We start from the raw sequence: 17,020 nt of genomic DNA, 5'->3' as shown, positions 1-17,020 counted from the left end.
AAACCAGATTTTTTTTTTTCGCCTGCCAAGACCGAAAATTTTATGAGCGTGGAATTATACTACTACCAGAAAGATGGCAAAAGGTATTGGATCAGAATGGCCAACATGTAATTTAATAAAATATTTATTCATTGTATGAAAATTGTCTTTCATTCTCCCCCCCCCCCCAAAAAAAAAAAACCACTTTCCAAACAACCCAAATAATTTTATGATTAATTCTTTTCAATGTTAGTAAAAATTTCACAGGGAAAAGATTTTACATTATATGCTTCTCAGTAAGGAGCATGTCTGATATTCACAGATGCAATTAAATACATAAATATATTTGAATAAAAAAAAAAAACTGTTAGGGTAGACTGCAAAAACTTACTTGTTCCTTCAGAATAAATGTTACCCAATGATAAGCAAGAAGATCAGTCTGGAAAAGAAAAATTACGTCATTTTTCAATACGAAAAAGAAATAAAATAAAATGTCAAAAAGAATATGTATTGATCAGGAACATGACCCTCCTAAGGAGTGGAAAATTAATCACTTGGCCAGAAGTGTTCAGTAAAAAATGAGGCACTATATTAACATTTAAATGAAATATGAAAAATCTTAACCTTATAACGAGTTGACTATTAACACTGATATAATTGCTAGGCTCAAAATAATTTCAGAAAACAATAGTGCCATTCAGTAATAATTTGTCATTATCCATTACATTAGTTATTGTGTGTATGTATGTATTATCTATGGTTTTAGAGGTTTTATTTTGAACTATGTGGACTTAATAGTTTGATATTGCAATTAAAATTTCAAACATCCAATTATAAATATCAAATCAATTTCTTTTTTTCAATTTTACAAAACATTTTAAGGAAACAGACTGTTATAAAATCTTCCCCTCTGAAAAGTGGAATGATACATGTAAATGCATCTATAAAAACAGCATATGTTCTATATAATCAGCATATAAAACACATATAATCTATAAAAACAGCACATAGAAGACTTAATTGAAAAAATACCTTTGTACGTAAAAAGTAAAATAAGAAATAACAACCTCAAATAGCATAAATTATAGAAGATTTGCTTTACCTACATCATGCAAAGGAATTATGATATTTGGTTTGAAAAATCAGTGTAAACAGCATGATGTAACAATGTTTCTTATTTGTCTAGTTCAGCATACCAAATACCTTTCACATGAAAAATTCCAAGAATTTTAACAATTCATAATGCACATCCATTAGCTATTTCTAAAGACAAAACTTTGAAATAACGGGGACCTTAGCTCAGAAACTAATCAAATCTTACTAAAGTTGCTTAAATTTCATTTTTAAAGAAATATTTCAGCTGTCAACCATTTCATTCTTTACCGAATTTTAAAATAAGACTAAGGATATTTTCAAGTATTAGTTTCATATTAATGGAACTCTAATTCGGTTGAAAAACTATATTACATCAATTATTTAAAGTTTAGGAAAATTTATCAAGTTGAAGATTATTTGTTATGATCATCAGCATTTCAGACTTTTAAAGTGCTAGGAAATAATGTTTTGTGTAGCCTATAAAACAAGAGATTTTGGAAGTAAGCAAAGAAACATAACAGTTAGAGATACTGTTGTCTGATTGATGTTGGGGAGACTGGAAGCACTTCCCCTTTGAATGATATTTTTTGGAGGCATAATATTCTTCTGACACAATTTTTACTAGTATTCTTTGAAAGAGAAAAAGGAGAAAAAATGAGCTTTCTTTTTATTTTTCAGACGTATGGCAGCTTTGGCTGAAGTGCAATAAAATTTCTAATTATTATAAAAACTCAGTCAATTAAATTTCCTTTTAATACAAACAGAATCACTCATTCAGCAAAGAATCAGCAGATGTGACAAATGCTAGCAATAAAACAATGACTAGATATTTTCACCTCTACAATCATTTCTTCGAGACCAGACTTTAGTATAAAACCCTTTTAAAATAAACTTACCATATATGGTCCATTAGTATCTTTTGAAGGAAGTTCAGTACTGATGGACACTTCAATTTGATTAATAATCTAGAGAGGAAATTAAATGACATTAACATCCTATTGAAATTATAAAAAAAAAAAAAAAATGCTGGAAAATTTTTAGTGACAAAATTTCAACAAATACTGACCTTATGCAGTACAGCTTTATCTTTATTGATTTTGTCCAAAAACTTTTCATAAATTTCCTAAAAATGCATCAACATGTTAATAGCTAACACAAATTGAAGTTAGGAAAGCAACAAAGAAACATGAATAGATTTTAAAATTTAAAACATACTTATTTGTATAACAAAAAGGTAGTTACATTAAAATTTATTCTTATTACTTTACACAGCATGACATGAGGGATTTTTTTTCCTGACTATCTATCAAATTTAATTATTAAACAATGGAAATAAAAAGAAAATGTATTCAAGATTAGTGTTTTTCAACCACTTGTTAACAGATGCGGTCAGTGGACCTTTGTTAAAACGATGCGAAAACAAATTTTAACGTTCCTTTAAGGTCATACATTTAAACCAGGCCCATCATGTATGGGGGGCAGGGAGGTCAACTCCCCTCTCCCTGCTGGGCTTTGGAAAATTAATGTATTTACGAGTAAGTGGGTAAGGTTTTTGCTATTTTTTAGTATAATTTACATCAAGCATACATCTCATGACTCCCCCCCCCCCCCAAACACACAAAAACTTGAAATGTCGAGCCTGACTTAAACCTCCCAACAACTTCCCAAATATAAACTTTTGTACATAAACACTTGTGGATCAAAATTAAATATGTTTATACCACATAATTTTCAATGAAAGACCAAAACCATCTGTGAAAGCACACAAACACTGATTACCTATATCAACAAGAAATTAATCAAACGAGTTTATGCTGGCTTCCCGTGAGATGTTAGACATGCCCTCTGTACATAATTCTCTTATAAACTATATTAAATTACTCTATAGCTAGAGTAAACCGATTAGCAGTATTGTGAAGGAAACACAAATCCCAATCACAGCACTATGTTACTGCTTGGTTAGGTTTGCCCCAACTATAGTTTAAAATGATCAAATATTTAAAACTATAGTTGGTTTAAACTATTTTAAATTAAATTTTATACTGTTTATTCAAGGTTTTTTTTTTTTAATTTGAGGAACTAACCTTTTGCGTTGCCACCACATTCAAAAGAAACAGCTAAAATATCTCTTGATGTCTATCAGATGTATTTCAATGAAGAATATCCATCTCCCTATGGTATTGTTGGATGTTTTTGCCATTAATCCATCACTGGCCCTGGGATGGACTCTCACCCGATAGTTAGTATGTGAGAATCCAGAAGCAACAAAAACCAAAGAAATTGATTGTATTAAATGCAGAAATAAACATGTGAATGAAGACCTATAGAGAATTTGTTGAACAACTAACAGCAACAAATGTCCCACTAACTAAAAATTATATTTTCATAACAGTTGATTTCATAAATAAAATACCAAGTTATATATCTTGCTTATTTAATTAGTTTTTTTTTTTTTTTTTTGCTGATGATTTTCCACAAAATATGTTCTCTACTTTTACCAGATTGCAAGTGTAAAAGGTTAAGAAGCACTGCTCTAGATTAACAGATTAAAACGAAAGAAATTTAATCTCACCTTGTAAGGATCAGCTTCATCTTGCCAGTGACTTAAAATGTGTTTCAATATTAATAAATAATAAAGGCGTTCTCCAAAATAGTACTGCCATACCTAATTTAAAAAATTAAACACATATATTAACAGAGTTTAAATTATGAAATAATTATTTTTCACTCATACTAATTAAAAAATGACTAATTTTACTTGAAATTGAAAGTAATGATGGTTTTCATTTGGGAAGGATATTAAATGCATTTTTCGGTATTACAGTTAGTTAGCAGAAAAGTCAGATAATTTACCTCAAGTTCAAATATTACTGTACAATCAATCAGTATTTATTTAAAAATTATTTTAAGCATCAACATAATATACATAGAGGTTGTGGAACAACAATTTTGTGTTTTCTGTCAGACTAATGATAAAAAACGTTCAAAGTGGGAAAACATAAAATTGGGTCCATGTTTAAAACCTAAGCATGTAGTTTAAAAATTGCCTCTTATGAGGAAACTGAAATTTTCACTTGTTTTTTGCTATTGGATGCAATTTCATTTATAGCACGATCTGTACTAACAATATTTTGCAACTATGCTTCTTATTTGCATTTACAAACAAAAGTAGTTTTCGAGTTTTTATGATTAGAATCGCTAGATCAGCTTTTCGGACACCCTCAATTATTTCTTCTTTGTCTTCATCATTATCATTGAAAGCAGGTAGCAAATCTGATGTTGAAAGAATTGGATGTAATGAATACATGTGTCACCAATTTCTGGAATTTTTTTTAAAAAGAGTTTCAGAAGCTCTAGTTTTCAATTGTCATGAAGGAAGATAGGAGGATAAGAGGAAATCTCTCTCACAGACAAAGGAAGAGTAAACAGAACAAAAAAAAAATGTTAGCACAACTACAAGCAGTTAAAAACAAATTTATCTTGGAAAAAAAAAAGTTTGTGTGAGTCTTCTAGATGAAAAATTGGTTTATATGAGAAAAACATATAGAGAAAACGATTTGAAAAAAAATGTATTAAGCGCACTTTCCGAAAAAGGGTAACGTAAAATCCGTAATATTTTAATATCATCAGTATAGCTTTTTCAGGAACCAGAAGATAATTACCTTGGAAGCAGGTTAACATATTAAACAGACAACGTAAAATAGAGGGTCTACTTTAATATTCAATTACAGAAAAATTCATAAATTCTATTTTTAATTGATTCAATATTAGCAGCCTTACACAAAAATTTTAGTTGAGTATTAGAAGTAACACTTTATTTTTTGGGTATGTTACCAAAAAACCTTATTTAATATATTGAATTTTAAAAGAAAAAAATCACTGAAAATCAAACATTTAAATTAAAAAAATTGCATTCCCAAATTTTTGAAAAATAAACTCAAGTTCATATATTGAGTAAAAATTTTTTAATTAAAAAAATGTTACTTTATGAAGCAAAGTTAATTATAACTTTCAATACATTATATTCTTTTCAAAATAACAGTAACAATTGCACTTTGGAGTTTATAAGAAAAATAGAACAAAGCATTACCTCCATTAACAAAGATTGCATGTGACGCTCACTGAGTAGCTGTGCCTGCAATGACATTATATTATCAATAATTCAAAGTAAATGGTATTATAAATAGACACATATAACATTAAAAAAGCACAAAAATTGCAAATTATAGGGTGTTAGTTCAATGTTCTGTGATCTATAAGCTCATGTTTTCTGCATCAAAAGGGTTTTCATTTCCCTGAAACACATGTATGCAATAACTTGCAATTATTAGACTTTATACATATTGTAGATATCTTTTTTATTTTCAGAGCAAAAGGTATTGTTTCATTTTTTAAACACTTTCATATTAATAAAAATTCTCAACTGCAAACTATATAAAATCTGTAGGAAAATATGATTGGCATATTTGTTTATTCTCTTATAAATATCTTCCTTCAGTGACCATCATAACTGGATTCCATACAGCTCAACTGGTAGAGCTCAAAATAGCTCCACCAGTATAGTAATAGCAAATTTCACTCTATTCATGAATGTACTGCAATAATAAATTTGTCAAATCTATCTTACTTATAATTTTTTTACATGTTTGCATTACAAAAAACAAATTAAAAAAAAAAATCTTGCAGGATGTAAAACGATTTAGATTTCAAATAAGAGATATCTATAAAATTGACCTTCCCCCATTTCTTTCACATCATTACTTGTAATCATCTACATGTTGCTGCTTTAATTCAACGACACATGAGAAAAAAAAACTGCTTTGATTGATTTAAAAATATATCTAAACATTTTATTTTTAGCTTTGTAATTCAGAAACATGACAAGAAAAATGAAATTGAAGAGAATTTCAGATTTAGAACTCTCAGTAAAGAACTACATAAAGCATAAATTACTCTAGGTAAGGGTTATAGCCTGAAGCAAAGGAGAGTCAGAGAAGACACGATTCAGTTGTTTAAAATTAAATGTTTAACCTAAAGCTCATTGCTCATCAAAGGTGGTATGACACAAACAGCATACAAAATGTCAGATCCATTAATAAATACCTCTAAAGTCTTTTGAGTTCCCTTGTACTCATAGGTAGCATATGATATAAACAATTCATAGCACTGCATTGAATCAACATCCTAAAAGTATGAATATATCACAAAAATTAATTGCATGAAAGCAACATTTGTTTACTAACATAGTAAAAATTTGCAAATTTATTTACAATCATTTGAAATACAGAGCAATAAATAGATGTGTGTTATTTATTACACAAACAAAAATAATTACACCCCAATCCAATATATTATTATATAAAAGCTTCATAAATTACTTTTAAGAAATATTTTACCAGCAGAAACTGTGTTCACATACCTCAACCAGTTGCTAACAGTTGGTTGATCACAGGACAGCTAGTGATGTCAGTGCTTACTATCTCCAATGCTATAGTATCTGTATTTATGCTAACTGGTAGCTCTCATAGAACCATGATGGTAGTCACCGGTTGAGGTATGCGAATGCAACCCTAGTAAACAAACAGTTAAGTTAAACCAGGGGTCTCCTAACTTTTTTGCTTGAGAGCCACATTGTAAATTTTTGGAGGCAAGGCGGCTAACAATCCAACATTATTTCAGCTCAGATAGTTCAGTTATTTTTGGTGAAATAAGGGTAAAAGAACGGGTAAGCAACTATCCTCCAGAAATTTTTTGAAACTGAAGTCCCAAAAATGCATTTTTAAACTATCTTAGGTGATTTTAGAGAGGAAAGTGCAAGTTTAGACTCTGCTACGGAGAGGCAGTAGCCCCTTCCTGCCCCTCTGGCTACAATCTTGCATAGTAGTAGTTTTTGAGATTTTCTTGGCTTAGTTATTTTATTAAATGCTTATAAAGAAATGTATTATCAAATACGAAAAAATATGTTTTCAGTTTGCACTTTGCAAGCTTCCCACGAGCCGGGAAAAAGCTGCTAGTGGGTTGGATTCGGCGAGCGGACCGTAGGTTGGAGAGCCCTGAGTTAAACAAAACGCATATACAACTGCACCTTGTTAACCCAAAATTTGAGGTACCACAATAACTAATTCATGTTAACCAGATTTCATCTTATTTGATAAATTATAAAGTGATTGTTAACTCATAGGACTAAATGAGAAGGTATTTCAATGTAAAAGGATATTTCACATTAAGCAATTTTGTTTTAATGAGTTTTAGCTGCCATGTAGAAAAGCTGATTCAAGACATATCCATAAGATTAAGCAAGTTTTGTGCAGTAACAAAAACAAATTTTCTAAATCTTGAAATATGGTGCATGTGTTAAATAGCTTTATAAACCTACCAGGAGTCAATTCTTTTGCAATGAATACCACAATAAAATTGGCAAAAAAACATTTTTAATTATTGATAAAATCAATAGAAATAAACCGAAAATTATGCTCAGAAATCTTAAAAGTACAAAATGCTAGTACAAAGTCCTTTGTTCGTCTGAAAAATATTTGTCTGTAATTTTTTTTTGCTTATATTTAAAAAAATATGTCTATATACTCACTAATAGTTTGCTTAATTTGCTGATAAATTCAAAATGAGTATCTTCCACAGCTTTTTTTAATGCATCTAGCGAGGTTTGACTAAAAAGAAAAAAGGATATAAAAGAAAAGTATTATCAAAATTTCAGTATAACATTTCATATTTCTTTCTAAACTAAATTATAATTCCCCCAAAAAATTATATGGCAAGAAATCAAGATTGTATTTAAGTTTTAAAAAATATAAATGAATAAATAAATAAACAACTATAATTTTATTAAATTGATACAATGAATAAAATACACACACAATAAATAAATAAATAAATAAAAATAAATAAATAAGTAAATAAAAAAAAATAAATAAATAAGTAAAATAAAATAAAGAGCAAAAAACAAAGTTTTATCATAATGTAATTAAGTATTTCCAAAACGCATATGAAGTCATATTTAGATTATCAACATCAAATAAACAAAAATATTCAGAAGAATTGTGAAGAATTTTGAAACATGCTTTGTGTTATTTTAAAACACATAAATACAAACACAAAAGTGACAACCAGCAACAGGTTCTGGGCTCAGTTAGGCTGATCCTATGGTCAATCTATCAAATCTCCAATGATCAAGAGCCCTCTTAAAATCTCACCCCATTGCTTTTAGTAAATTATTCAAAATGTTTACGATACTGTTTAAGTAGTAATTTTTCCTGGTTTGAATATTAGCTCGGGATTTGAAAAGCTTAAAACAATGACCCATAATTGATCCAGTACAGAAGTTTAGCCAATGAACCTATTCCATTTTAATAAACTTAAATAACTTGATTCTCATCCCCTCTTACTCTAATTTGCTGAAGATCATACATTTTAAATAAAGCCTGGAATCACAATCAAAAATTGAATCCTTTTTATTAATCTGTGGCTCTCCTGTGAACCCTTTCCAATAAACGTTTTTAAAAATTGTAATACTCTTAATTTAAAACTCATATTAATCAGCATTAGAATATCTAATATTGAATGAGCAATCAATGAACATTAAGAAAACACCTAAACATTACAAGAAGCAAAATATCTCACTTGAACTTAGATATGAACAAAATTCCATTTAAAATACGGTCACTGTTTTCTTCCAGTTCATATAATATAAGATCCTAAAAGAGCAATAACATTATTTTTTTTAAAAGATGAATAATAAAAACTGAATAACTATTACTTAATTTCTTATTAAAAAAAGGCTTACCTTGGAATTCAAAACAGGCGAACTAGTTACAAGAGACCATAAATCTTTCGCAGATCTATAAAATAACACTTGTTTTACTAAAACATGAAAAACCAAACATTGAATTTTTACAATCATTTTTTTACTAATAAATTCAATTAATTTTTAAAGATTCAAAAACGTAACTCTGGTGCAATTTCAATAATTCTTTGCCATTGTGCAGTGACCAGTGAGACTCTACATCAGTGGTTCCCAGTCTTTTTGCAGGGGTGTCCACTTAAGGAGGGTCGTGACACAGACTGTGCCATTGAAATTTTTAGGGGTGGGGGCGGGGTGTTGTGCGGGATATTTTTCACTTTTTATGGGGGGAGGGGGGGCTGTTTTTTTTTTTTGTTCTTGTTATATAGAGGGGGGTCTGCCCTTGTTCTTAGAGGGTGCACCCCTGCTTTTTAAGTCCATTGCCTCTGTCTAGAGATTTACTAACACCTTTAGCCCCCCCCCTCCCCCCATCTTTCTTGAAAAAACCCATAACTTGACCCTAATGCAAATTGATATTATTGAAAATCTAAATCTCTAATTTGAATTTAAAGTTATATGGCTCAAAGCAATTTCATACAATCACTCTTAAACTAATAAGATAAATAAATAAAAGTATTTTTTTTACGTTTATCGTTTCTTTTCGTTCTTTTCTAGAACAAACTTATAGGTATTTGAAGGAAATATGCATATTTTTTTTAAAATCACTGAGGTACTGTTTAAGAACAGAAGCACATTTTTTATGAAATTATTTTCTTTTTTGATTTAGAATCTGGGGGAATTAAAAACACTAAAAATTAAAATTTAAATAATAATAATAATTCGCAAACATTGCAATGAATGAAGAAGTACTTCCCTATATGGTTCGACCAAGGTGTAAGGAAGAAGCTCCTGAACTTTAATTTATTTCATTTTTAACTTGATTCCTTCTCTGCACTTTGCTGGCGTTTTATTATTATTATCTAGTTTTCTAGATACTCATTGCTCCCTATGGCCCCTTGGGAAGCCAAATTGCCTGTTTGGGATCAATCGCCACCAGTTTGAATGATACTGTTCTAAACGTATTCCAATGAGAATATGTCCAATACCAGTTTCAATAACTAAAACATAAAAAAAAAATGTTTCTGTCATCTGGCGAAGTAGCTCTAAAGCATGTATATGCAATAGTGTTTCCCTCAGGCATTTTTAGGAGGGTACTGCGCCCTGCCCTTTTTAAAGCCAATCTTCAATGTGCCCTGCCCTCTTTTGTGGGTTTTGTCAAACAGTAATCCTATTTTACAATTATATGTTTCTTTCTTAACCCTTGAATTCAAGATTTATCTTTTTTCCATTTTTACAATCATCGTTTTTGAAATACTTTAAAATACGGTCAGATTTAATCTTATTTTAAAATTATAAGTTTTTTTTTATTAGTTAATTGCTTCTGAAATGTGGGGCGCATTTCAAACGCGAGGGGCCGGGCCAACAATACGTACTTTTCTTCCTCGCTGTGCTACGACTCCGTTTAAAACCCTGCATGAAAAAATTATTGTGTAAGATTATGCAAACACTCGTATTTAACAAAGTACACTCAAAACTATTGACATTCATATTTCAAAAACAAAAAACATATAAAAAATAAAATACTCTCCTATAAATCACAAAAAATCAAGTACATCCGAAATCAGTATCAAGTTTTATTCAATAATACTTAAAGGATTGTAAACAATTCAACTCTGCAAGTCAAAGACAACAAGGTCCTTCCTTTAACATTTTTAATAGGACATTAAATTGTCTGCACTCGATTAGGAAATTAGCTGGTGAAATCCTAATTAAATGTATTTCATAATTTTTTGCATACGAACCTTTTAATTCGCGCCATTGCTGTTTACACGTCGGTCAATGCAGGAACGATCCTGGGTCCATGGTTACCATTTTTGGCGACTTCATCTATTTCAAGGCGAGTTCTTATCAACATGACGAACATGATGCCAAAAAAAAAAGTGCGATACCATAAGCAATACAGTTGCAATTTATTTTTCCTTTTTGGAAACACTTCCTGAAGGAGTATGTTCTTTCCGATTTTAAGTGTACTTTTTTTCATGTATTTGGTATTTTCAAGAATGGTAAACATCATTAAATGCAAATTAGTTTAAGAAAATAAACTGGTTCGTTCTGTATTCTAAACTTATATATTTTGAATTATAATAAAACAAACTAAATGACGTTACAGTTTTTTCGCATTTTTTATGAAATTCCATTTGCACCAAAAAAAATCTTTCCTAAATCAGAGATGCTCCTCTTCCCCCTCAAGAACAATGACGTCCCCTTATCCTCAAATGCATCCCCAAAATGAGATCCCCTAAACACGACCAAAGACAATTTTACCAAACCCTCCTCTCCCTAAAAATTTCAATCATGCTGTCTGTTCTGAAGTCCCACTCGTTGCACTTTATTTATCCATTTATTTAGAAGCTAGACAGCTTCACATAGATAGAGGACTGCGTGCGTGCCAAGCGCCCTTGCCTCCGGACACACACACAGGAAAGATTTACAACACTCAAGGCACAAGCGGGAATCGAACCCACGATCTTCGGCTTGGAAGACGAAGCTTCTACCACAGAGCTACGGAGGCCCCCTCGTTGTACTAACTACCTTAATTTTGATAACATATTAATTGACCCCCTTGAGTCCCCACTCAAGGGGGATCGTGGCACGAACCGAACCATAGAAATTTCAAGGGGTATCCTGGGTGCTGCTCCCGATTGGGGGGGGAGGGGACAACTACGAAACGCATAGATGCAGAGGGGTACCCACCTTGGAGAGGTCATGGCGCACTGCACCATCGAAATTGTTATGGGGGGGGGGGTATTTCGGGTGGTATTTTCCCTGTTATGGGGGTCTTATTTTGGAGGGGGGTGCACCCTTTGCTCTTAAGGGGAAGGGGGGGAACCCCTAGATGCAGTAATTTTGCAAACTTTTTCTGCAAAATAATAGTTGTAACATTTTTCATTAGAAATGGTTCATTAAAAATTTTAATATTTTCTCTCTTTTCTTTTTTTTTGTAACATAGATACAGCATACGCGCAACTTTCAAGAGAAACAATATTAACTTTTGTGTCAAAATGAACTGTATATCGCTTTTCCAACCCCATGCCGTTATGCATAAGCTTTGGAAAAAGCAGCAATAAATAGTTGGATACTGTGGCAATAAATATTGAGAGTTCAGCGATTGGTAATAAAATGATATGTATGACTTATTAAGAACGTGAGTAAATAGCAAAAGTAGTACTTCCTTGCAAATGAAGAAATTCACAGGACATCAGTGGACGCCCAAAAACAGAAGCACAACCTTAGATATTGGGCTTTGGGAGGGGGGGGGGGAGCACCTTCATTGAATCTCAAGCAATTCTCACTAATCCTTGAGTGCTTATGAAAACACGAAGATTGCTAATGAGCCACAAGTAAGTCCGTCGTCATTTAGGGGGTTCGGGGCATGGGCGCGCATGAGCAAAATTTTAAGGGGGGAGGGGGTCAGATATTTTTTTCCATGGTTTAGTAAGATACTTTCCGCATAGAATTTTTTTCAGTACAGATTAGAGTTATTAAAATTTGACATTTTTAATAATTTATTCATTAATGGCTGGAGAAATGTTTTTACTTTCTTGCTAGAAAAAAAAGTACTAAAAGCAAGGAAGTTCTAATTTCCAAGGTGGGGCTAGAGACCCCACTTGCCCACCCCCTCCATGTGGACGAAAGGGGAGGAAGGTCGAAAGTTCCCCTTACTTTGGAAAAATAATGCTTTTTATTAGTTATAAGTGGATAGCGGGCGTGTTTTTCGTTGTTTTCCCCAAGTCAATTCCCATTGAGTGCATACCCCCCTCCCTCCATGTCAAATTTCGAAATGAAGGACCGCAGAAAAATATTTCTGATTGTGCTGCCCCTAATAGAGAATATGTTAGAATTCCCCCCCCCCCCCCTTCCACTTCAAAGAAAACGCAAACCTACCTGGACTTACGGCTACCCACCAATTTGTTACGTTAAACTATTATTTATTAATTTATTGCAGCGAAAAGGCAAGGAGCAAGTTACTACTTCATTAAGTTATTTACTTAGCCCAATTTATATAATATATGCATATAAGTATACAAAGGGCAAATGTATGTTCAAACTGACAAAAAAAGTCCTATCTTCTCCTACTCCATGATTAACAGACATTAAATTAACGTGACTAGTGGTGCACCCCCACCCTCCCGGTTTAAAAATCCCCTACTCTTGATTTTCTCCTGCAATAGAAACTGAGTATTTTCCGCATCGTTCCCTTGGTTATTTTTTTGAAATGACGAGCCTGTCAGGTGCTTGTACACTCAAAACAGTCTTCATTTAAAAAAAAAAAAATCAAAACTATGAATTTTTAGTAATTAAAAAAAAAAAAAGTTTAATACAGAAAAAATGTTCATATATCAAACGGATTAAGGAGAAAAAAAAAACGATAACACTTGTTTAAAATAGAAAAGAATTTTCCAAGTAATGTGTTTTATATGATACATGATAGAATTCTGAATAAAGATTAAAATTTGACAAACTCTTAATAAAACTCTAGGTGAAACATAAAGTTAAATAACAATTCTTAATGAAAGTATACTCTTAATAAAACTCTAGGTGAAACATAAAGTTAAATAACAATTCTTAATGAAAGTATTTAATATATAAAGCTGAATAATTTTCTTGTAAATATACAGGCGTCTCTCGTATTCGTTCCGTGTAGTATCGAAATCGTGTTATACGAGACTTAGAAATAATGTAAATCAAAGCATGTCTATCGTGTTATATTGAAACCAAGTTCATGAAAAACAAAGTAAAACCTCATTAGAGTTATCAAACATTAACAGAATGTATTAAACAAAAAAGAAATGTCTTCTTTATTAAAGATAACTTTCGTGTTATATCAAAACCATGAAGTATTAAATTGAAGTTTCGTACTGTGTAATATCGAAATCGTGTTGTGCAAGTACCGTGTTATACGAGGGACGAATGTACTACAGTAAATTTGTTAAAATCGAACGTCAATTACATTGATTGTATTATAAAATAAAACCTGCTAAGTGTGAAGCATATGCAAAATATAATGCTGTGGTTTTATTTTAATTTAGAAGCAAAATTACCCACTTATAATTGTAATGTGTGTTGTTTAAATGCTAACACTGAAAAACACAATTACACAGCATATAACCAAATCCAGAATAAAACATTCTTAAAAATTGGATGGTATGATAAATTGAGGAATGTCTCCACATGCTTTTCAGCACTTATTCAACATGGTGCAAATATTTGTAATGCTCTTGCCCAAATGTTCTTGACATTGAAATATGAATATAGCTTAAAATTACTCCTCTGTTAATTTGAAAGGATGATCTTTTTAAAATCCATACGGAAAATACATGCCTAATGACTATCATGCTAAACTTGTTACCAAACTACTATATTATTTTTACCATTAACTACTAATATAGTGCTTTTGTAGAAAACAATAAATTAGAGTACAAGAAAAATATATTTGACCCAAAGAAAGACAATCATTTTCTCTTTTAACTATAGCTTTGATATTTAATATTTAAATACATAATTGAAAAAACTATATATGTCATTGCTTTGACGGGATTTTTGAAACATATCAATAACATAAAGCATATATACCACTACTATTATACACTTAAGTTTTGCTTATACCTTTTACTTAAAATGCAATGTTGATTTAATGCTCATTTTCTTTTGATTCCCCTCACTAGAATACTTTGCTTAATTTCTACTTTCCTCATACCCCTAATTTCTTACACCATAAAATTACAGATAGTGATCTCCAACTTTTAATGCCAGCATGCCAAAGAAGTTTTGTAAATGTTTTTCTTTTGACATTTATGAAACTTTTGCACCAGGAAAAACTTTAGAGTACTGAGCTAACTACAGGAATAACTTAGAGAAGCATATTCATTCTTGGTATGATAACAGCAAGAATTTGTTATAAAATAGAATAATACACAGATTTTTTTTAAGCCAGCTGTGTTATAAATACAAATTGAACATTCAACTTCGGGCCACATTGAAATAATTATTTTTATACTTATAATCACAGGAAGTTTGTGCATCAGATGAACTTAAAACTGATTTCTGGCTACAAAGCATAGACCCACCATTTCAAAGATTCTAATGGTTGTTCTTGCTCATTGAAAGGTTCAGTTAAAGCATTATTACCAGCAAAATTAAGACTCTGCAGCAGACTTTAATAAAGTAACTGTCATGCAAAGTCTAAATTCAACTAGTGTTGTGCTTTAAGTTTCCATGAAATCATTCATCTTCTCGCTATTCAGGATCAAACAATTGTCATCTTGGTAAACTAACATGGAGGAACCCTTCTGAAAAATATACAATAAGCAAAAAATGTATTCATAATTCACAATACAAATTGAACATTCAACTTTGGGCACATTGAAATAATTATTTTTATACTTATCCCACAGGAAGTTTGTGCATCAGATGAACTTAATACTGATTTCTGACTGCAAAGCATAGACCCACCATTTCAAAGATTCTAATGGTTGTTCTTGCTCATTGAAAGGTCCAGTTAAAGCATTATTACCAGCAAAATAAAGACTTTGCAGCAGACTTTAATAAAGTAACTGTCATGCAAAGTCTAAATTCAACTAGTGTTGTGCTTTAAGCTTCCATGAAATCATCCATCTTCTCGCTATTCAGGATCAAACAATTGACATCTTGGTAAAACTAACATGGAGGAACCGTTCTGAAAAATATACAATAAGCAAAAAATGTATTCATAATTCACAATACAAATTGAACATTCAACTTTGGGCACATTGAAACAATTATTTTTATACTTATCCCACAGGAAGTTTGTGCATCAGATGAACTTAATACTGATTTCTGACTGCAAAGCATAGACCCAGCATTTCAAAGATTCTAATGGTTGTTCTTGTTCATTGAAAGGTCCAGTTAAAGCATTATTACCAGCAAAATTAAGACTTTGCAGCAGACTTTAATAAAGTAACTGTCATGCAAAGTCTAAATTCAACTAGTGTTGTGCTTTAAGCTTCCATGAAATCATCCATCTTCTCGCTATTCAGGATCAAACAATTGACATCTTGGTAAACTAACATGGAGGAACCATTCTGAAAAATATACAATAAGCAAAAAATGTATTCATAATTCACAATACAAATTGAACATTCAACTTTGGGCACATTGAATACAATTATTTTTATACTTATCCCACAGGAAGTTTGTGCATCAGATGAACTTAATACTGATTTCTGACTGCAAAGCATAGACCCAGCATTTCAAAGATTCTAATGGTTGTTCTTGTTCATTGAAAGGTCCAGTTAAAGCATTATTACCAGCAAAATTAAGACTTTGCAGCAGACTTTAATAAAGTAACTGTCATGCAAAGTCTAAATTCAACTAGTGTTGTGCTTTATGTTTTCATGAAGTCATCCATCTTCTTGCTATTCAGGATCAAACAATTGACATCTTGGTAAACTAACATGGAGAACCCTTCTGAAAAACATACAATAAGCGAAAAATGTATTCATAATACAAATAGAACATTAAACTTTGGCCACACTGAAATAAAGCATTTTTATACACATGTACGCAGGAATTTTGTGAATCAGATGAACTTGGAACTGATGACTGACTAGTGAAAAACCCACAATCTCAAAGATTTCAATCATTGCTCTAACAATGACTGCTCACTGAAAGGTGAACTTATACTTCAGGTTCTATTGACAAATGTACCAGGTGCCCTACTAATTTAATAGAACAGTGTTTCATGCTTAAATAATTTTAGCTCTTAGCAAACTACAAAAATCTTTCATTTGTTGCTAGACAAAGTTAAAGTTCAGTAGAGATTAAAAATCTGGCATATAATTTTAAGTAATGAATTAAACAGCTAAATAGTTTGAATTATGTAAGGATTAGGAAAATAAGTATTTTACTCATGATAAACACCTATTTGTTACACATATATATTGCTGGATAAGAATAATACCTAAAATGCATGAATTTTGACAGTAAATTAAACAGCATACTGATTTCTGACACCAAGAATATGAAAATTAATAAATGTTCATTTTTGGCACA

General features: G+C 31.1%; 1 protein-coding gene and 1 long non-coding RNA gene across 2 annotated transcripts in view; both read right to left on the bottom strand.

The window, feature by feature from the left end:
• LOC129230273 (nucleoporin NUP188-like) overlaps positions 1 to 5,221 on the bottom strand; it is a 38,602-nt gene extending 33,381 nt beyond the window's left edge. Inside the window, exons 1-5 of the mRNA XM_054864673.1 lie at positions 5,165 to 5,221; positions 3,647 to 3,739; positions 2,141 to 2,197; positions 1,971 to 2,039; positions 371 to 418 (exon numbers count right to left, since the gene is read on the bottom strand). Of these exons, the coding sequence (XP_054720648.1) occupies positions 371 to 418; positions 1,971 to 2,039; positions 2,141 to 2,197; positions 3,647 to 3,739; positions 5,165 to 5,221 (324 nt within the window). The remainder of the gene's footprint in view (positions 1 to 370; positions 419 to 1,970; positions 2,040 to 2,140; positions 2,198 to 3,646; positions 3,740 to 5,164) is intronic.
• Positions 5,222 to 8,709: 3,488 nt separating this feature from the next.
• On the bottom strand, positions 8,710 to 10,757 carry LOC129229494 (uncharacterized). Its single transcript, XR_008581102.1, has 3 exons — positions 10,732 to 10,757; positions 8,873 to 8,927; positions 8,710 to 8,783 (listed from the first exon to the last, which is right to left on the bottom strand). It is a non-coding gene; the product is annotated as an uncharacterized LOC129229494 (long non-coding RNA).
• Positions 10,758 to 17,020: the final 6,263 nt, after the last annotated feature.

Source organism: Uloborus diversus, chromosome 9 (genome assembly GCF_026930045.1).
Source record: "Uloborus diversus isolate 005 chromosome 9, Udiv.v.3.1, whole genome shotgun sequence".
NCBI lineage: Eukaryota > Metazoa > Arthropoda > Arachnida > Araneae > Uloboridae > Uloborus > Uloborus diversus.
The sequence above is the reverse complement of the archived record's forward strand: the minus strand, read 5'-3'. Positions and strand labels throughout refer to the sequence as shown.